At 52.2% G+C, this 21,247-nt stretch overlaps 1 protein-coding gene across 1 annotated transcript in view; it reads right to left on the bottom strand.

Annotated features, from left to right (window-relative positions):
- adgrl2a (adhesion G protein-coupled receptor L2a) overlaps positions 1-21,247 on the bottom strand; it is a 777,020-nt gene that overhangs the window by 417,999 nt on the left and 337,774 nt on the right. The window contains exon 3 of the mRNA XM_085983501.1: positions 1,993-2,171. Within this exon, the coding sequence (XP_085839627.1) occupies positions 1,993-2,068 (76 nt within the window). The 5' untranslated portion in view covers positions 2,069-2,171. The remainder of the gene's footprint in view (positions 1-1,992; positions 2,172-21,247) is intronic.

Raw genomic sequence — 21,247 nt, 5'->3', positions numbered from 1 at the left:
CTCGTTTCACGCACTTCAGCTTAATTAAAACATTGCAATTAATGTTCAAGTTACCGAAAATACAGGGCCAGCCTTTTAGAAGCCACTTTATGCGGAGACTCAGCAACTTAACCGTGATCTCAGCTGGAGTATTGTGTCCAATTCTGGGCACCACACTCGAGGAAGGGTGTCAAGACCTTGGGGAGGGTGCAGAGGAGATTTACCAGGATGGTAGCAGGGACGAGGGATTTCAGTTAGGTGGAGAGGCTAGAGAAGCCGGGATTGTTGTCCTTAGAGCAGAGAAGGTTAAGGGGAGACTTAATAGAGGTGTTCAAAATTCTGAGGGGTATTGATAGCGTAGATAGAGAGAAACTGTTTCCATGGGCAGGGGAGTCGGTAACCAGAGGGCACAGATTTAACATAATTGGCAAAAGAACCAAAGGGGCGATGGGGAAAAATATTTTTACGTAGTGAGTTATGATGATCTGGAATGCATTGCCTGAAAGGGCGGTGGAAGCAGATTCAATAGGAACTTTCAAAAGGGAATTGGATAAATACTTAAAGCGGAGAACATTTTTCATGTCTATGGGGAAAGAGCCCGGGAGTTGGACTAATTGGATAGCGCTTTCAAAGAGCCAGTACAAGCCCAATGGGCCAAATGGCCTCCTTCTGTGCTGTATCATTCTATGATAGCAGGGTGTCTGGTCATGCTGTAGTTAACTAGGAGTCCTTGAAGCTCGTTTCCTTGAAGACTAGCCAAAGTAGAAAATGATTCACCACATTTCTCGATCACTGATATCCCTCACTCCAGTGACCACAAAACTCTATAAATAAGTACAAAGTGGCAGATAAAGTCTCACACTATAGGAGGGATGTTGAGGTAATAGCACAGATGCACTGGGATGCTGACTTGCATAAGGATCTACAAATACATGGAAATATCGGGGCTGTTTTCATTAAAAGAGGGGTGATTTAATAAAAGGGTTTAACATTATGAAAGGATGTGGCAGACTCACTGGATACAGATTGTTTCCAGTAATTTAGGGTCCAGGAGACACAAGCTTAAATGCAAAAAAACATTAGAAGAGAGAGCAGGAGAAACCTTTTTACAGAGAGAGTTGAGAGGCTGTGGAATGGTTGGTGATTGAAGCAGAGACCATGCCATCATGTAAGAATAGGTTGGACAGGTGACTGAAGGAAAGGGGAATAAAGGGATATGGGAACGGAGGAAGGGGCACATTGGATTAGGATTACTGCTCGTGAGGAGGATAAACACCAAGACGACCTGTTTCCATGTTTTAATTTCTACGCAAGTCTACAAATCCATCAAAAGTGAATTCCCAGTTCTAAGAAACCCATCAAACAAGTGCACATTCCAGGTTGTGAGGTTTCAAGGAGGCTTGTAAAGGATATCTGCTGCAGTTAATAAACAACAACAACAAGCTATATAGCGCCTTTAATGTAGTAAAATATCCCAAGGCGCTTTGGAGGAGCGATTTGACACCGAGCCACATAAGGAGATATTAGGGCAGGTGACCAAAAATGTGGCCAAAGAGGTAGGTTTTAAGGAGCGATTTAAAGGAGGAGAGGGGGGGTGAAGATGCGGAGGGGTTTCAGGAAAAAATTCCAGAGCTTGGGGCCCAGGCAGCTGAGGGCACGGCCGCCAGTGGTGCGGCGATGAACATCAGGGAGGTGCAAGAGGGCAGAATTGGAGGATCGCGGAGGGTTGTAGGGCTGGAGGAGGTTCCAGAGATAGGGAGGGGCGAGGCCATTGGAGGGGGGGGGGGCGGATTTGAAAACAAGGATGAGAATTTTAAAATCAAGGCACTGTTGGAGCGAGCACGGGGGTGATGGGTGAACGGGACTTGGTGCGAGTTAGGGTCCGAGCAGCACATAAACCCCCAAATAAAAAGTAAAAAAAGTGAAATTAATTCCATGAACACATTTACAACAACAACAACATTTGTCTCTCAAAAATGTTGTCAACACTGAACAGCAAGATTTAGATCTTACCTTTCGTAAACGGTAACCACCCACCAAGGACGATAAACCACCACAGGGCCCAAAGCTTCCAGACAGATGATGACATCTTCTTTCCCTTTAATTTTTTTTTGGCAGGTACTGTTTAACACATCTGGTTACTGATGTCCCATGAAACAGATGCTAATGGTTTGCTTCATTACTCTTCAAGTCTAAAATGAAGAAACAATACAATCCGTTACGACTTGGCATCAGTCAAAGAAGTACACAGTCAAATTTAAAATTCAACTAGCATCGCAAAGCGTCGTTTGTCCAGTTAAAGGTGCTTAGCGGATGATCTATTGTCGTAACGAGACACTGACCTCAACTCTTTTGACCTGTGTGGTTGAAAGAAGCCATCTTGATCAGATAGCTATGCACTAAAAGAAAGCCTTTTAACCGCTTCTGAAAGCTCAGTTGGTAAAGCTGGCTTGCAACTGAGCCACACAGACCAAAACCTTGCAGGGTTAATCCCCAGCCCCAGTGCCCAAGGTGGGTGTAAGGATGCCAGATTTGGCCTCAGTACCCATCGGCTAAGCAGGAGTTGGGGGGACGGATAAATCAGCGCGGACGTCTTCTACCAGAAAAAGTGTGGGTGTAAGTGATGACAAGGTTAGGCTCAGTTACGATGCTTCACATGTTCGAATAGTCCAACAGCACGCGATGGCATGCTCTGCTTCACTGCGACATTAAAGTTGGGAGTGTAAAACTGGAGTCTGATCAGTCATCTGACTACACCGCCCCCGCAACCGCCCCCGCAACCGCCCCCCACCGCAGCACGGAGAACCCAAAGGTTGGTGGATAGAGAGAAGCTATTTCCTCTGGTGGGGAAATCCAGAAGGGGGCACAATATTAAAATTAGCGCTATCCCATCCAGGGGTGATGTCAGGAAGCACTTCTTCAAATCTGAAAGCTGTTGAGGCTGGGGGTCAATTGAAAACTTTAAAACGGAGATCGATAAGATTTTTGTTTGGCAAGGGTATTAAGGGTATTAATGGAACCGAGGAGGGTAGATGGAGGTCAGATGCAGGTCAGCCGGAACAACGGTGAACAGGCTCGAGGGGCTGAATGGCCTAGTTCCTATGCTCCTAAAGTGAACCCAACCCCTGCAGCCAGAACTGCAGAATCCTCCCGAACCAACTTTCCGTCCGCCGGTGTGAAGCATGGTCACTTGGATCAACAACAACAACTTGCATTTATATAGCGCCTTTAGCATAGTAAAACGCCCCAAGACGCTTCACAGGAGCGTTATCAGACAAAATTTGACATCGAGCCACATAATGAGATATTAGAATAGGTGTCCAAAAGAGGAGCGCCTTAACGGAGGAGAGGGGTAGAGAATCGGAGTGGTTTAGGGAGGGAATTCCAGAGTTTCGGGCCTCGGCGGCTGAAGGCACGGCCACAGGTGGTGGAGCAGGTACCAGAGAGCAAGCATCCCCAGCGACCAGTCCCTGATCAAGCAGTTTTTACAGAAACTTGGAAGGGGGGGCGGGGGGCCAAAAAAAAAAAGCCTCCCGATTGATCAACCACGCAGGTCCATGTGAAAATAACTCTGCGGACATACCGACCTCTGATGGAGCTTTCCAGCCTCCTGCGTCTACTGAGAGATGGGGAGAGACCGACGACAGAGGCAGCTTTCAGACCATGTAATTGGGGACTGAACAGGCTACAAAGACAACCTGTCTAGCAAACAAATAAACAAACAGGCAGTGCAGATCATGTTGCCGCGCGTCAATCTAAAGGTGGATCAATGCTGGTATTTCAGTCCCCGATGACCTGGCTTTCTGTGGACCACCTTCGACTGACTGGCAACAATCCTTTCTCGCTGATGGGAGCATTTTACAGGCAGGAGGCTGATCAGATATCACAGAGTGCAACTACTTAGGAAGTTTTTAGCTGCAACCCGATCCCTCGCTCTGTGTGTTTAGACTGGCTCGCTTGTTTCCCTAACTCTTCTCCTTTCCAAGCTCCTTCTATTGTTGCGCCCCCAACCTTTACTGACCCCAGCAAATAAGTAAGTCAAAACAAACAGCGGAGACAACATGAAAGTATGAGCTGGAAAGCTACACAATGAGGGGAGTCATGCAGTCAGAATGTGCCCCAGTTAAAGGAAATTCTTTGGCAAGGTAAACACTGAGAAGCGACTATGAGATGCCTGTCTTCCCTTTGTGACGCAGCTTATGAACAATCCAAAGCATTCACGGAGCCAGGCCTCATGAAAGATTATGGTCTGTCGAAGATATATCATCGCCGTCGTCAAAATGGTGGCCACCTGGCAGAGACTGACCTGTGAGACTTGAGCACAAAAATCTAGGCCGACACTCCCAGTGCAGTGCTGAGGAAGTGCTGCACTGTCGGAGGTGCCGCCTTTCGGATGAGACGTTAAACCGAGGCCCTGTCTGCTCTCTCAGGTGAATGTATAAGATCCCACGGCATTATTTCTTAGAAGAGCAGGGGAGTTCTCCCCGATGTCCTGGCCAATATTTATCCCTCAATCAACATCACTAAATCAGGTTATCTGGTCATTATCACATTGTTGTTTGTGGGAGCTTGCTGTGCACAAATTGGCTGCTGCGTTTCCCACATCACAACAGTAACTACACTTCTAAAAGTACTTCATTGGCTGTAAAGCGCTTTGGGACATCCCGAGGTCATGAAAGACGCTGAATAAATGCAAGTCTTTCTTTCTTTAATACACAATCAGCTTGCTACATATTCCCCCCCCCAATGTTCTCTGCTTCTCTCCTAAAGGTATGGACTCCGACAAATGCTATGCTCCCCCCAGAAGGCCTAGCAACTAAAGGGACTGATCAGATCAACTGAGAGCTCCCAGCTTCCATTCCTGGTCTGTGCTGAGTTGGCGGATCTTGGGCGAGGGAAGGGAAAAAGTAGCCAGGGTTCTTGTCCTTGACCCCCCCCCACCCCCCACCCCTCCCTGCTGGAAAGCACCATGTGCAGGTAAGCCAGTGAGGTCAGTCTCAGGCTTGGCCATGATCAATCCACCCTTCTCAGTTGAATAGCCAGCCGACACTCACCAGTTTAGCTCACACATGAAGGAAATCCGCTTGCATGAGGTGTTATGAATCTTATGATCCATGAAGAAAGACTCATGAAATAACACTGGACGGCCAGCTGGTGGCGCCGTCCAAGGAGTATAAATATTCGGGCGTGGGCCCAGCTTGCCCAGGACATTTTGTAAACAGGAACTAGTGAAAGATAACTAGACCTCCATGTTTTGAAACAAGTTGATTAAAGCCTTGCTTTATACTCGAACCAAGTGCGTACTGAGTTTTATTACGTCATGAGGTACAGGGGGGATGCTGCTCCCAGTGTTACCACGGGGCCTTCTATTTTCTCCGCGTGTGCAACGAGTCCAGGACCGAGATATAGCCTTGATTCTCTGACCTGTGCTTCCCATGAGCAGGGATCCACACTGGAAGCACTGGATCATGAAACCGCCCCTAAATACCCGTCCAAAAAGGCATCACTTGGAGCGAAGAGGTTCTCGATATCAGTTCGAAATTTGCTTTAAATAAATTTCACACAGCCCCTATGGCCTTCTGTCTTTCTGGTACTCCCTCCTCTTCACCGGAGCCCTCAGCCAACTTGGCTATACTTTGTGCAGGTTCCTTCATAAGCCCCCACCTTTCTACAACCTCTCGCTCGCTCTCTCTCTCTGCCCCAGCCCCCCACCACCCCCAACGCCTTAGAAAAAAGTTTTCAGCGAGTCCTGTACTGGATCTCCCATGGCGGTTCTCCCACTGTAACTGTGGCGGGAACACCAGAGAATGGCGTCAATGGCCGTTCCCCCGATCCTCCGCAGAAGTTATGGCGGGAGTCTGTGGAACATCCACGGAAATTCTACCCACAAATCTTTTCCACTGCGCTCTCCGGCTATCCGCCCAAACTCTGCTCCACCCCGCTCGTTTGATCCTCTGGTAAGCACCTTGGGGCATCTGCTACTCGGGTTGCCAACTCTGGTTGGATGTATTCCTGGAGATTTCATCACATGGCCTCCTGCCCTGTCCTTTTTTTGCCACCCCACTCTCCACCCACCCCCCACCGAAACCTCCAATAGTTAATACCTAATCATGAAAGTGTTCAAAGAAAAAAAAATTTAAACTCACAATTTTTAAAAGTTCCCCGAAGATTTTACTCCCAGATTGTCTGTAAATCCTGGAAACATCAGGACAATCCTGGAGGGCTGGCAACCCTATTTACTAGGTTAAAATAACAACACCTTGCATTTATATAGCGCCCTTAACGTAGTAAAACATCCCGCGGTGCCTCACAGGGGCGTGCGTAATCCAGACAGAATTTGACACCAAACCACATGAGGAGATATTAGGACATATGACCAAAAGCTTGGTCAAAGAGGTAAGTTTTAAGGAGCGTCTTAAAGGAGGAGAGAGAGGTAGTGAGGCGGAGAGGTTGAGGGAGGGAGGGAATTCCAGAGTTTAGGGCTGAGGCAACAGAAGGCGCAGCTGCCAACGGTGGAGCAATGAAAATCGGGGATGCGCAGGAGACTAGAATTGGAGAAGTGCAGATATCTCGGGGGGGCTGTGGGGCTGGAGGAGGATACAGAGATAGGGAGGGGCGAGGCCATGGAAGGAGTTGAAAACAAGGATGAGACTTTTAAAATTGAGGCGCTGCTGGACCGGGAGCCAATGTAGGTCAGCGAGCAGAGGGGTGATGGGTGAACGGGGACTTGGTGCAAGTTGGGACACAGGCAGCAGAGTACTGGATGGAAAGTGTGACATTAAGGCGAGCTGATTATGTTGTTTCCTGCCTTGCTTTGAAGCCAACACACTTTGCTTTTCCATTCTACTGGGCCGCACATTTTAACAATCTTGTGAAAGTGGACATAAAAGTACAATTTTGAGGTTTTACTTTAGAGCTGCAGATTCCATTTGTTGCTATCTGAACATACAATATAATTAATTCCACAGCTCCTGCGCCTCCAAACTACGCAGAAGACTCCTGTGGTGAGTGAAATGAAACTGCCAAAGTAAACAAAGCGGAAGAAGATAGGCTACCTGAAACTGCTTTCAGAGTGAATCCTGCCTTTCAACCTTTGCAATCTCACTACAAATGTTGCCACTGGATTTTACTTGAATTTAGAACCATTTTAGCAGCAAAAATACAGAATCACAAAGGTATAGGCCTAGGCCCCAAGCTCTGGAATTGCCTCCCGATGCCTCCCACCCCTCTCCTCCTTTAACACGCTCCTTCCAACCTACCCCTTTGACCATGCTTTCGGTCACCTGTCCTAATGTCTCCTTCTTTGTCTCGGTCTCAATTTTTGTCCCGATTACTTTCCTGTCGAGCACCTTCGGACGTTTTACTACGTTAACGGTGCTATATAAATACAAGCCTGTCTTCCTTTCGTTTATGTAGCGCCGCTAACGTAGTAAAACGTCCTAAGGTGCTACATAAATGAAAGAAAGACTTGCATTTATATAGCGCCTTTCACGACCTCAGGTTGTCCCAAAGCGCTTTACAGCCAATTAAGTACTTTTTTTTTTGAAGGTGTAGTCACAGTCGTAATGTAGGAAACGCGGCAGTCAAGTTGCGCACAGCAAGATCCCACAGACAGCAATGTGGTAATGACCAGATCAGCTGTTTGTGATACGTTGATTGAGGGATAAATATTGGCCAGGAGACCGGGGATAACTCCCCCTGCTCTTCTTCGAAATAGTGCCATGGGATCTTTTACATCCACTTGAGAGAGCAGACGGGGCCTCGGTTTTAACGTCTCATCAGGAAGACGGCACCTCTGACAGTGCAGCACTCCCTCAGTAATGCAAGTAATGAAGAGCAGGGATTTTTGCCCCAGTACTCTGGCCAAACTGGACTCAACCAACATCACCAGACCATTATGGTCATTGTCTCATTGCTGTTTGTGGGAGCTTGCTGTGTTCAAAGCAGCTGCCGCGTTTCCTACATTACAACAGTGACTACACTTCAAATAGTACTTTGTTAGTTGTAAAGTGCTGGGGGTTGGGGTCCTGAGGTCATGAAAGGCGCTATATAAATGCAAGTCTTTCTTTATTTCTTTGTCTAAACCTCCAACCTCAGAAGAACCCAGATTTGGACTCATTCCTTAAATACAAATCCCCACAGAATAAGCAGGAATAACTGACTAGAATATAAACTCATTAAGATCCGGGAAGAGAGAGTGAGCTTCATTGCAGACATCACAAATGATGATGTCAATGAAGAGAGGTTATAGACATAAGGAGGGACCCTGAGAAGTTGGGGCTTGTTTTTCTCCCCACTAGACCCGCGAAGGTTAAGAGATGAGCTGATCAGGGGCCTTCAGGATTATGCAGAGTTATGATGAGGTAAATTGTGATAAGATGGTTTCTCTGGTTAACGAGTCTGTAATGAGAGGGAACAAGTTTAAGATGATCACAAAAAGGAAGGTCAGTAAAAATGTTCTTTACACGGAGGGGTTGTCAAGACTGAGGAATAGTTGCTTGAATAGAGGTATGGGGAGCAAGCAGGAAGGTGGGACTAGGCTATGTGGCTCATGTGGAGCTGGGCTGAATGTCCTGTAGCATGCTATGATTCTATGATGCAAAGAAGTTTTTAGCAACATCAACAAGTTTTCTTGCCAGAGCCTGAACTCCCACTCTTCTGTTCTGCCGGGTGTTTGAACAGACAACATGTCCCCCTAAAATCTATTCGACAAGTATTTATACAGCACCTTTAATGTAGTAAAACATTCCAAGGTGCTTCACAGGAGTGTTAGAAGACAAAAAATTGGACACCGAGCCACATAAGGAGAAAGTAGGGCAGATGACAAAAAGCTTGGTCAAAGCGGTAGGTTTTAAGGAGCGTCATAAAGGAGGAGAGGTAGAGAGGCGGAGAGATTCAGGCAGGGAATTCCAGAGATTAGGGCCTCGGCAGCTGAAGGCACGGCTGCCAATGGTTGAGCGATTATGATCAGGAATGCTCAAGGGGGCAGAATTATTCGCCTTAAATTATAAATAAAGGCGTGTTCCTGGTCTTTAAGACGCTCCTTAAAACCTACCTCTTTGACCAAGCAGGGGGAGTGGGTCTAATTGGATAGCTCTTCCAAACAGGTACGATGGGTCGAATGGTCTCCTTCTGCGCTGTATGATTCTACGATTCAGCGCTACCTCACCACCACCTCTCTCGACCCTTCCACTGTCTCTGATTTGTCACACTGTTTTTCCGACGTCCAGTACTGGATGAGCAGAAATTTCCTTCGACTAAATATTGGGAAGAGCGAAGCCATTGTCTTCGGTCCCCGTCACAAATTCTGTTCCCTCGCCACCGACTCCATCCCTCTCCCTGGCCACTGTCCGAGGCTGAACCAGACCGGTTCGCCGCCTTGGTTTCCGACCACATATCCGTGCCATCTACAGCCACCTCCATAACATCGCCCGTCTCCGCCCCGCCTCAGCTCATCCGCTGCTGAAACCCTCATCCATCCCTTTGTTACCTCTGGACTTGACTATTCCAACGCTCTCCTGGCCGGCCTCCCATCTTCCCCCCTACATAAACTTGAGCTCCTCCAAAACCCTGCTCCCTTTATTCTAACTCCCAATGAGCCCCGTTCACCCATCACCCCCTGTGCTCACTGACCTACATTGGCTCCCGATCCAGCAACGCCTCGATTGTAAAATTCTCATCCTGGTTTTCAAATCCCTCCATGGCCTCGCCCCTCCCTATCTCTGAAACCTCCTCCAGCTCTACAACCCTCCGAGATCTCTGCACTCCTCCAATTCTGGCCTCGTGCGCATCCCCGATTTTCATCACTCCACCATTGGTGGCCGTGCCTTCAGCTGCCTGGGCCCTAAACTCTGGAATTGACTGGATGATCAGCCATGATCGCATTGAATGGTGGAGCAGGCTCGAGGGGCCGAATGGCCTACTCCTGCTCCTATCTTCTATGTTTCTCTGTATGATTCTCTGAATTCCCTCCCTAAACCTCTCCGCCTCTCCAGCTCTCTCTTCCTCTGGGACGCTCCTGAAAACCTTCCTCTGTGACCTACCTGTCCTAAAAACTCCTTATGTGGCTTGATGTCAAATTTTGTTCGCTGGCGCTCCTGTGAAGCACCCTGGGGTGTTTTACTACGTTAGAGGCACTGTAGGAATGCAAATTGTTGTTGTTGGCCAAGCTTCCAGACATTGGCATGGGGAACGTTGCCAACAGTGCAGCTTGGCCGACTGTTGAGGAACAGTCCTAAAATAAATTCCATGCACTCAGCTGGGTTCAGTCTGAAGTGTTACATCAATGGTACAATGAAATCTGGAGCTGTGTGAGGCATGTGCTGCGCATATAACCAGCCATTAACTATCACAAAAGTATGTTCCCAACAGATTTAACTTAATACTATGCTGTGCAGAGCAAGATGCAGCTGCACAATAAACAACAATAACCTACAGGCGTAGACGCGAATGATTTCACCGCTAGCACCGCCCCCCCCAGATCGAAATTCGGCACAATATCACATTAACGCTAATCCGCTCAATGACACCAGTTGTTTATCAATGCGAGGCATCTGTTCCATCAACCACAGACCTTCTCTCTCACTACAAGGGCTTCTGCCCAAGAAAGGTAAGTACGGAGCAGGAACAGAGGACACCGTGTCCCCAGGGGGGTGGCAGATTGCACAGAAATCCTTCAAGCAGTGACCATAAGATGGACCATTTCCTCTCTCATGACAAGGGCTTCTGATAAGAGAGGTGGGTACGGATTAGGGGACAGAGGATACTGTGTCCCCAGGGGATACTCGACTGAAACTGAGCAGAGGTCCTCCAAGCAGCATGTTGCATTAGAACAAGGGGCCTGGTCTTCAGCCCCTCCATTCTCTTTTAGCTGGTGCAGCTGGCCAGACACGGTAATGTGCCTTCTCGGAGCAATCACAGCCACAAGCTCAGTTCCATTTGTGTGGGTGGCTGTCTCTCTCTCATACATCTAGTAATTAGGTCAACTTCCTTGATCATCTGAAACGCTCACCTATTTCACCTTCCTTGCTTTAATTTAAAAAAAAGTGACCTGCTTTCCCATGCGTCGGGCGATTTATGCATCGACTGACCTCTCAAGCTCACAATATGTCAAACTCATTCAAAGTGACCCAAACTTTTCAAGTGGATCCGTTTTTTTCCCCCTCACCGGCTGTTCTTTGGCCTGCACTTCTTTCACAATGGGTCATCTTTACTTAAATGTAAAAAACAGTATTTGACAAGACAGTCGACGTAAAAGGTCACTTGTCCTTTAAGCGACAGCGGAATGACAACTGGTCAGATTCGGCGTCTGCCTCCCGTCCCCGGTCCAAGCGGGTCCCCTCTTACCGAGAACCGCGCCGCGCAAGTCCGACAGCTCACAACACAACACAACACGGGCTTGTGTAGCCGAGGCACGGCTACACCGCGACAGCTCTCCCGGAGATCCAGCTCCCCTTCCCAAAGCCGGTCCCGGTCACCGAGCGAACTCCTTCCAGTCACAGCGGACCAGCGGCAGCCACTCTGTGCCTCTTCTGCGGGGGCTCGGCGCGGTGCAGCTGACTCGCGGGCATTCTTGCCGCTGACAGGTTATGTGACCTTTCTCTGCTCGACAGAGGAGAGAGGGAGAGGGAGGAAGCAGGGGAGTGAGAGAGAGAGGGAGGAAGCAGGGGAGTGAAAGGAGAGAGAGAGAGAGAGAGAGAGAGAGAGGGAGGGAGGAAGCAGGAGAGTGAAAGGAGAGAGAGAGAGAGAGGGAGGAAGGAAGCAGGAGAGTGAAAGGAGAGAGAGAGGGAGGGAGGAAGCAGGAGAGTGAAAGGAGAGAGAGAGAGAGGGGGAGGAAGCAGGAGAGTGAGAGAGAGAGAGACAGAGAGGGAGGAAGCAGGGGAGTGAAAGGAGAGAGAGAGAGAGAGGGAGGAAGCAGGGGAGTGAAAGGAGAGAGAGAGAGAGAGGGAGGAAGCAGGGGAGTGAAAGGAGAGAGAGGGAGGGAGGAAGCAGGAGAGTGAAAGGAGAGAGAGAGAGAGGGGGAGGAAGCAGGAGAGTGAGAGAGAGAGAGACAGAGAGGGAGGAAGCAGGGGAGTGAAAGGAGAGAGAGAGAGAGAGGGAGGAAGCAGGGGAGTGAAAGGAGAGAGAGAGAGAGAGGGAGGAAGCAGGGGAGTGAAAGGAGAGAGAGAGAGAGGGAGGAAGCAGGGGAGTGAAAGGAGAGAGAGAGAGAGGGAGGAAGCAGGGGAGTGAAAGGAGAGAGAGAGAGGGAGGAAGCAGGGGAGTGAAAGGAGAGAGAGAGAGAGAGGGAGGAAGCAGGGGAGTGAGAGAGAGAGGGAGGAAGCAGGGGAGTGAAAGGAGAGAGAGAGAGAAAGAGAGAGGGAGGGAGGAAGCAGGAGAGTGAAAGGAGAGAGAGAGAGAGAGAGAGGGAGGAAGCAGGAGAGTGAAAGGAGAGAGAGAGGGAGGGAGGAAGCAGGAGAGTGAAAGGAGAGAGAGAGAGAGGGGGAGGAAGCAGGAGAGTGAGAGAGAGAGAGACAGAGAGGGAGGAAGCAGGGGAGTGAAAGGAGAGAGAGAGAGAGAGGGAGGAAGCAGGGGAGTGAAAGGAGAGAGAGAGAGAGAGGGAGGAAGCAGGGGAGTGAAAGGAGAGAGAGAGAGAGAGGGAGGAAGCAGGGGAGTGAAAGGAGAGAGAGAGAGAGGGAGGAAGCAGGGGAGTGAAAGGAGAGAGAGAGAGAGGGAGGAAGCAGGGGAGTGAAAGGAGAGAGAGAGAGGGAGGAAGCAGGGGAGTGAAAGGAGAGAGAGAGAGAGAGGGAGGAAGCAGGGGAGTGAAAGGAGAGAGAGAGGGGGAGGAAGCAGGGGAGTGAAAGGAGAGAGAGAGAGAGAGAGGGAGGAAGCAGGGGAGTGAAAGGAGAGAGAGGGAGAGAGAGAGAGAGAGGGAGAGAGAGAGAGGGAGAGCGAGAGAGAGAGAGGGAGAGGGAGAGGGAGAGGGAGGGAGGAAGCAGGGGGGTGAAAGGAGAGAGAGAGAGAGAGAGAGAGGGAGGAAGCAGGGGAGTGAAAGGAGAGAGAGAGAGAGGGAGGGGGAGGAAGCAGGGGAGTGAGAGAGAGAGGGAGGAAGCAGGGGAGTGAAAGGAGAGAGAGAGAGAAAGAGAGAGGGAGGGAGGAAGCAGGAGAGTGAAAGGAGAGAGAGAGAGAGAGGGAGGGAGGAAGCAGGAGAGTGAAAGGAGAGAGAGAGGGAGGGAGGAAGCAGGAGAGTGAAAGGAGAGAGAGAGAGAGGGGGAGGAAGCAGGAGAGTGAGAGAGAGAGAGACAGAGAGGGAGGAAGCAGGGGAGTGAAAGGAGAGAGAGAGAGAGAGAGAGAGGGAGGAAGCAGGGGAGTGAAAGGAGAGAGAGAGAGAGAGGGAGGAAGCAGGGGAGTGAAAGGAGAGAGAGAGGGAGGGAGGAAGCAGGAGAGTGAAAGGAGAGAGAGAGAGAGGGGGAGGAAGCAGGAGAGTGAGAGAGAGAGAGACAGAGAGGGAGGAAGCAGGGGAGTGAAAGGAGAGAGAGAGAGAGAGAGGGAGGAAGCAGGGGAGTGAAAGGAGAGAGAGGGAGAGAGAGAGAGAGAGGGAGAGAGAGAGAGAGAGAGAGAGAGAGGAAGCAGGGGGGTGAAAGGAGAGAGAGAGAGAGAGAGGGAGGAAGCAGGGGAGTGAAAGGAGAGAGAGAGAGAGGGAGGGAGGAAGCAGGGGAGTGAAAGGAGAGAGAGAGGGAGGGAGGAAGCAGGGGAGTGAAAGGAGAGAGAGAGAGAGGGGGAGGAAGCAGGGGAGTGAAAGGAGAGAGAGAGAGAGAGAGAGAGAGAGAGAGAGGAAGCAGGGGGGTGAAAGGAGAGAGAGAGAGAGGGAGGGAGGAAGCAGGGGAGTGAAAGGAGAGAGAGAGAGAGGGGGAGGAAGCAGGGGAGTGAAAGGAGAGAGAGAGAGAGAGAGAGAGAGGAAGCAGGGGGGTGAAAGGAGAGAGAGAGAGAGAGGAAGCAGGGGGGTGAAAGGAGAGAGAGAGAGAGAGAGGGAGGGAGGAAGCAGGAGAGTGAAAGGAGAGAGAGAGAGGGAGGGAGGAAGCAGGAGAGTGAAAGGAGAGAGAGAGGGAGGGAGGAAGCAGGAGAGTGAAAGGAGAGAGAGAGAGAGGGGGAGGAAGCAGGAGAGAGAGAGAGAGAGAGGGAGGAAGCAGGGGAGTGAAAGGAGAGAGAGAGAGAGAGGGAGGAAGCAGGGGAGTGAAAGGAGAGAGAGAGAGAGAGGGAGGAAGCAGGGGAGTGAAAGGAGAGAGAGAGAGGGAGGAAGCAGGGGAGTGAAAAGAGAGAGAGAGGGAGGAAGCAGGGGAGTGAAAGGAGAGAGAGAGAGAGAGGGAGGAAGCAGGGGAGTGAAAGGAGAGAGAGAGGGGGAGGAAGCAGGGGAGTGAAAGGAGAGAGAGAGGAAGCAGGGGAGTGAAAGGAGAGAGAGGGAGAGGGAGGAAGCAGGGGAGTGAAAGGAGAGAGAGAGAGAGAGGGAGGAAGCAGGGGGTGAAAGGAGAGAGAGGGAGGAAGCAGGGGAGTGAAAGGAGAGAGAGAGAGAGAGAGAGAGAGGGAGGAAGCAGGGGAGTGAAAGGAGAGAGAGAGAGAGAGGGAGGAAGCAGGGGAGTGAAAGGAGAGAGAGAGGGAGGGAGGAAGCAGGGGAGTGAAAGGAGAGAGAGAGAGAGGGGGGGAGGAAGCAGGGGAGTGAAAGGAGAGAGAGAGAGAGAGGGAGGAAGCAGGGGGTGAAAGGAGAGAGAGAGAGAGAGAGAGGGAGGAAGCAGGGGAGTGAAAGGAGAGAGAGAGAGAGGGAGGAGGAAGCAGGGGAGAGAGAGGGAGGGAGGAAGCAGGGGAGAGAGAGGGAGGGAGGAAGCAGGGGAGTGAAAGGAGAGAGGGAGAGAGAGGGAGGGAGGAAGCAGGGGAGTGAAAGGAGAGAGGGAGAGAGAGAAGGAGGAAGCAGGGGAGGGAAAGGAGAGAGAGAGAGGGGGAGGAAGCAGGGAGTGAGAGAGAGAGGGAGGAAGCAGGGGAGTGAAAGGAGAGAGAGAGAGAAAGAGAGAGGAGGGAGGAAGCAGGAGAGTGAAAGGAGAGAGAGAGAGAGAGGGAGGGAGGAAGCAGGAGAGTGAAAGGAGAGAGAGAGGGAGGGAGAAGCAGGAGAGTGAAAGGAGAGAGAGAGAGAGGGGGAGGAAGCAGGAGAGTGAGAGAGAGAGAGACAGAGAGGGAGGAAGCAGGGGAGTGAAAGGAGAGAGAGAGAGAGAGAGAGAGGGAGGAAGCAGGGGAGTGAAAGGAGAGAGAGAGAGGGAGGAAGCAGGGGAGTGAAAGGAGAGAGAGAGGGAGGGAGGAAGCAGGAGAGTGAAAGGAGAGAGAGAGAGAGGGGGGAGGAAGCAGGAGAGTGAGAGAGAGAGAGACAGAGAGGGAGGAAGCAGGGAGTGAAAGGAGAGAGAGAGAGAGAGAGGGAGGAAGCAGGGGAGTGAAAGGAGAGAGAGGGAGAGAGAGAGAGAGGGAGAGAGAGAGAGAGAGAGAGAGAGAGGAAGCAGGGGGGTGAAAGGGAGAGAGAGAGAGAGAGAGAGAGGGAGGAAGCAGGGGAGTGAAAGGAGAGAGAGAGAGAGGGAGGGAGGAAGCAGGGGAGTGAAAGGAGAGAGAGAGGGAGGGAGGAAGCAGGGGAGTGAAAGGAGAGAGAGAGAGAGGGGGAGGAAGCAGGGGAGTGAAAGGAGAGAGAGAGAGAGAGAGAGAGAGAGAGAGAGGAAGCAGGGGGTGAAAGGAGAGAGAGAGAGAGGGAGGGAGGAAGCAGGGGAGTGAAAGGAGAGAGAGAGAGAGGGGGAGGAAGCAGGGGAGTGAAAGGAGAGAGAGAGAGAGAGAGAGAGAGGAAGCAGGGGGGTGAAAGGAGAGAGAGAGAGAGAGGAAGCAGGGGGTGAAAGGAGAGAGAGAGAGAGAGAGGGAGGGAGGAAGCAGGAGAGTGAAAGGAGAGAGAGAGAGGAGGGAGGAAGCAGGAGAGTGAAAGGAGAGAGAGAGGGAGGGAGGAAGCAGGAGAGTGAAAGGAGAGAGAGAGAGGAGGGGGAGGAAGCAGGAGAGAGAGAGAGAGAGAGGGAGGAAGCAGGGGAGTGAAAGGAGAGAGAGAGAGAGAGGGAGGAAGCAGGGGAGTGAAAGGAGAGAGAGAGAGAGAGGGAGGAAGCAGGGGAGTGAAAGGAGAGAGAGAGAGGAGGAGGAAGCAGGGGAGTGAAAGGAGAGAGAGAGGGAGGAAGCAGGGGAGTGAAAGGAGAGAGAGAGAGAGAGGGAGGAAGCAGGGAGTGAAAGGAGAGAGAGAGAGGGAGGAAGCAGGGGAGTGAAAGGAGAGAGAGAGAGAGAGGGAGGAAGCAGGGGAGTGAAAGGAGAGAGAGAGAGAGAGGGAGGAAGCAGGGGAGTGAAAGGAGAGAGAGAGAGAGGGAGGGAAGCAGGGGAGTGAAAGGAGAGAGAGAGAGAGGGAGGAAGCAGGGAGTGAAAGGAGAGAGAGAGAGAGGGAGGAAGCAGGGGAGTGAAAGGAGAGAGAGAGAGAGAGGGAGGAAGCAGGGGAGTGAAAGGAGAGGAGAGAGAGGGGGAGGAAGCAGGGGAGTGAAAGGAGAGAGAGAGAGAGAGAGGGAGGAAGCAGGGGAGTGAAAGGAGAGAGAGGGAGAGAGAGAGAGAGGGGAGAGAGAGAGGGAGAGAGAGAGAGGGAGAGGGAGAGGGAGAGGGAGGGAGAAGCAGGGGGTGAAAGGAGAGAGAGAGAGAGAGAGAGGGAGGAAGCAGGGAGTGAAAGGAGAGAGAGAGAGAGGGAGGGGGAGGAAGCAGGGGAGTGAGAGAGAGAGGGAGGAAGCAGGGGAGTGAAAGGAGAGAGAGAGAGAGAGAGAGAGGGAGGGAGGAAGCAGGAGAGTGAAAGGAGAGAGAGAGAGAGAGGGAGGGAGGAAGGCAGGAGAGTGAAAGGAGAGAGAGAGGGAGGGAGGAAGCAGGAGAGTGAAAGGAGAGAGAGAGAGGAGGGGGAGGAAGCAGGAGAGTGAGAGAGAGAGAGACAGAGAGGAGGAAGCAGGGGAGTGAAAGGAGAGAGAGAGAGAGAGAGAGAGGGAGGAAGCAGGGGAGTGAAAGGAGAGAGAGAGAGAGGGAGGAAGCAGGGAGTGAAAGGAGAGAGAGAGGGAGGGAGGAAGCAGGGAGAGTGAAAGGAGAGAGAGAGAGAGGGGAGGAAGCAGGAGAGTGAGAGAGAGAGAGACAGAGAGGGAGGAAGCAGGGGAGTGAAAGGAGAGAGAGAGAGAGAGAGGGAGGAAGCAGGGGAGTGAAAGGAGAGAGAGGGAGAGAGAGAGAGAGAGGGAGAGAGAGAGAGAGAGAGAGAGAGAGGAAGCAGGGGGTGAAAGGAGAGAGAGAGAGAGAGAGAGAGAGGGAGGAAGCAGGGGAGTGAAAGGAGAGAGAGAGAGAGGGAGGGAGGAAGCAGGGGAGTGAAAGGAGAGAGAGAGGGAGGGAGGAAGCAGGGGAGTGAAAGGAGAGAGAGAGAGAGGGGGAGGAAGCAGGGGAGTGAAAGGAGAGAGAGAGAGAGAGAGAGAGGAGAGAGAGAGAGGAAGCAGGGGGGTGAAAGGAGAGAGAGAGAGAGGGAGGGAGGAAGCAGGGGAGTGAAAGGAGAGAGAGAGAGAGGGGGAGGAAGCAGGGGAGTGAAAGGAGAGAGAGAGAGAGAGAGAGAGAGGAAGCAGGGGGGTGAAAGGAGAGAGAGAGAGAGAGGAAGCAGGGGGGTGAAAGGAGAGAGAGAGAGAGGGAGGGAGGAAGCAGGAGAGTGAAAGGAGAGAGAGAGAGGGAGGGAGGAAGCAGGAGAGTGAAAGGAGAGAGAGAGGGAGGGAGAAGCAGGAGAGTGAAAGGAGAGAGAGAGAGAGGGGAGGAAGCAGGAGAGAGAGAGAGAGAGAGGGAGGAAGCAGGGGAGTGAAAGGAGAGAGAGAGAGAGAGGGAGGAAGCAGGGGAGTGAAAGGAGAGAGAGAGAGAGAGGGAGGAAGCAGGGGAGTGAAAGGAGAGAGAGAGAGGGAGGAAGCAGGGGAGTGAAAGGAGAGAGAGAGGGAGGAAGCAGGGGAGTGAAAGGAGAGAGAGAGAGAGAGGGAGGAAGCAGGGGAGTGAAAGGAGAGATGAGAGAGAGAGGGAGGAAGCAGGGGAGTGAAAGGAGAGAGAGAGAGAGGGAGGAAGCAGGGGAGTGAAAGGAGAGAGAGAGAGGGAGGAAGCAGGGGAGTGAAAGGAGAGAGAGAGAGAGAGGGAGGAAGCAGGGGAGTGAAAGGAGAGAGAGAGGGGGAGGAAGCAGGGGAGTGAAAGGAGAGAGAGAGAGAGAGGGAGGAAGCAGGGGAGTGAAAGGAGAGAGAGGGAGAGAGAGAGAGAGAGGGAGAGAGAGAGAGGGAGAGAGAGAGAGGGAGAGGGAGAGGGAGAGGGAGGGAGGAAGCAGGGGGTGAAAGGAGAGAGAGAGAGAGAGAGAGAGGGAGGAAGCAGGGGAGTGAAAGGAGAGAGAGAGAGAGGGAGGGGGAGGAAGCAGGGGAGTGAGAGAGAGAGGGAGGAAGCAGGGGAGTGAAAGGAGAGAGAGAGAGAAAGAGAGAGGGAGGGAGGAAGCAGGAGAGTGAAAGGAGAGAGAGAGAGAGAGGGAGGGAGGAAGCAGGAGAGTGAAAGGAGAGAGAGAGGGAGGGAGGAAGCAGGAGAGTGAAAGGAGAGAGAGAGAGAGGGGGAGGAAGCAGGAGAGTGAGAGAGAGAGAGACAGAGAGGGAGGAAGCAGGGGAGTGAAAGGAGAGAGAGAGAGAGAGAGAGAGGGAGGAAGCAGGGGAGTGAAAGGAGAGAGAGAGAGAGAGGGAGGAAGCAGGGGAGTGAAAGGAGAGAGAGAGGGAGGGAGGAAGCAGGAGAGTGAAAGGAGAGAGAGAGAGAGGGGGAGGAAGCAGGAGAGTGAGAGAGAGAGAGACAGAGAGGGAGGAAGCAGGGGAGTGAAAGGAGAGAGAGAGAGAGAGAGGGAGGAAGCAGGGGAGTGAAAGGAGAGAGAGGGAGAGAGAGAGAGAGAGGAGAGAGAGAGAGAGAGAGAGAGAGAGAGGAAGCAGGGGGGTGAAAGGAGAGAGAGAGAGAGAGAGAGAGAGGGAGGAAGCAGGGGAGTGAAAGGAGAGAGAGAGAGAGGGAGGGAGGAAGCAGGGGAGTGAAAGGAGAGAGAGAGGGAGGGAGGAAGCAGGGGAGTGAAAGGAGAGAGAGAGAGAGGGGGAGGAAGCAGGGGAGTGAAAGGAGAGAGAGAGAGAGAGAGAGAGAGAGAGAGAGGAAGCAGGGGGGTGAAAGGAGAGAGAGAGAGAGGGAGGGAGGAAGCAGGGGAGTGAAAGGAGAGAGAGAGAGAGGGGGAGGAAGCAGGGGAGTGAAAGGAGAGAGAGAGAGAGAGAGAGAGAGGAAGCAGGGGGGTGAAAGGAGAGAGAGAGAGAGAGGAAGCAGGGGGGTGAAAGGAGAGAGAGAGAGAGAGAGGGAGGGAGGAAGCAGGAGAGTGAAAGGAGAGAGAGAGAGGGAGGGAGGAAGCAGGGAGAGTGAAAGGAGAGAGAGAGAGGGAGGGAGGAAGCAGGAGAGTGAAAGGAGAGAGAGAGAGAGGGGGTGAAAGGAGAGAGAGAGAGAGAGGAAGCAGGGGGGTGAAAGGAGAGAGAGAGAGAGAGAGGGAGGGAGGAAGCAGGAGAGTGAAAGGAGAGAGAGAGAGGGAGGGAGGAAGCAGGAGAGTGAAAGGAGAGAGAGAGGGAGGGAGGAAGCAGGAGAGTGAAAGGAGAGAGAGAGAGAGGGGGAGGAAGCAGGAGAGAGAGAGAGAGAGAGGGAGGAAGCAGGGGAGTGAAAGGAGAGAGAGAGAGAGGGAGGGAGGAAGCAGGGGAGTGAAAGGAGAGAGAGAGAGGAGGGAGGAAGCAGGGGAGTGAAAGGAGAGAGAGAGAGAGGGGGAGGAAGCAGGGGAGTGAAAGGAGAGAGAGAGAGAGAGAGAGAGAGAGGAGGAAGCAGGGGTGAGTGAAGGAGGAGAGAGAGAGGGAGGGAGGAAGCAGGGGAGTGAAAGGAGAGAGAGAGAGGGAGGAAGCAGGGGAGTGAAAGGAGAGAGAGAGAGAGAGAGGGAGGAAGCAGGGGAGTGAGAGAGAGAGGGAGGAAGCAGGGGACGTGAAAGGAGAGAGAGAGAGAGAAAGAGAGAGGGAGGGAGGAAGCAGGAGAGTGAAAGGAGAGAGAGAGAGAGAGAGAGGGAGGAAGCAGGAGAGTGAAAGGAGAGAGAGAGGGGGAGGAAGCAGGAGAGTGAAAGGAGAGAGAGAGAGAGGGGGAGGAAGCAGGAGAGTGAGAGAGAGAGAGACAGAGAGGGAGGAAGCAGGGGAGTGAAAGGAGAGAGAGAGAGAGAGGGAGGAAGCAGGGAGTGAAAGGAGAGAGAGAGAGAGAGGGAGGAAGCAGGGGAGTGAAAGGGAGAGAGAGAGAGAGGGAGGAAGCAGGGGAGTGAAAGGAGAGAGAGAGAGGGAGGAAGCAGGGGAGTGAAAGGAGAGAGAGAGAGAGAGGGAGGGAGGAAGCAGGGGAGTGAAAGGAAGAGAGAGAGAGGGAGCAAGCAGGGGAGTGAAAGGAGAGAGAGAGAGAGAGGGGAGGAAGCAGGGGAGTGAGAGAGAGAGGGAGGAAGCAGGGAGTGAAAGGAGAGAGAGAGAGAAAGAGAGAGGGAGGGAGAAGCAGGAGAGTGAAGGAGAGAGAGAGAGAGAGAGGGAGGAAGCAGGGAGTGAAAGGAGAGAGAGAGAGAGGGGAGGAAGCAGGGGAGTGAAAGGAGAGAGAGAGAGAGAGAGAGAGAGAGAGAGAGAGAGGAAGCAGGGGGGTGAAAGGAGAGAGAGAGAGAGGAGGGAGGAGCGGGGAGGAGAGAGAGAGAGAGGAGGAGCAGGGAGTGAAAGGAGAGAGAGAGAGAGAGGGAGGAAGCAGGGGAGTGAGAGAGAGAGGAGGAGCAGGGGAGTGAAAGGAGAGAGAGAGAGAAGAGAGAGGGAGGAAGCAGGAGAGGAAGGAGAGAGAGAGAGAGGAGAGGGAGGGAAGCAGGGAGTGAAAGGAGAGAGAGAGAGAGGAGGGAGGAAGCAGGGGAGTGAAAGGAGAGAGAGAGAGAGGGAGGGAGGAAGCAGGGGAGTGAAAGGAGAGAGAGAGAGAGGGGGAGGAAGCAGGGGAGTGAAAGGAGAGAGAGAGAGAGAGGAGAGCAGAGAGAGAGCAAGGGGGTGGAAAGGAGAGAGAGAGGAGGAGGAGAGGGAGGGAAGCAGGGGAGTGAAAGGAGAGAGAGAGAGGGAGGAAGCAGGGGAGTGAAAGGAGAGAGAGAGAGGAGAGGGTAGGA

This window comes from Somniosus microcephalus, chromosome 3, assembly GCF_052327205.1.
Source record: "Somniosus microcephalus isolate GS21.2 chromosome 3, FLI_Smic_1.0, whole genome shotgun sequence".
NCBI lineage: Eukaryota > Metazoa > Chordata > Chondrichthyes > Squaliformes > Somniosidae > Somniosus > Somniosus microcephalus.
Note: the sequence above shows the minus strand (reverse complement) of the source record. Positions and strands in the feature narration are given on the sequence as shown.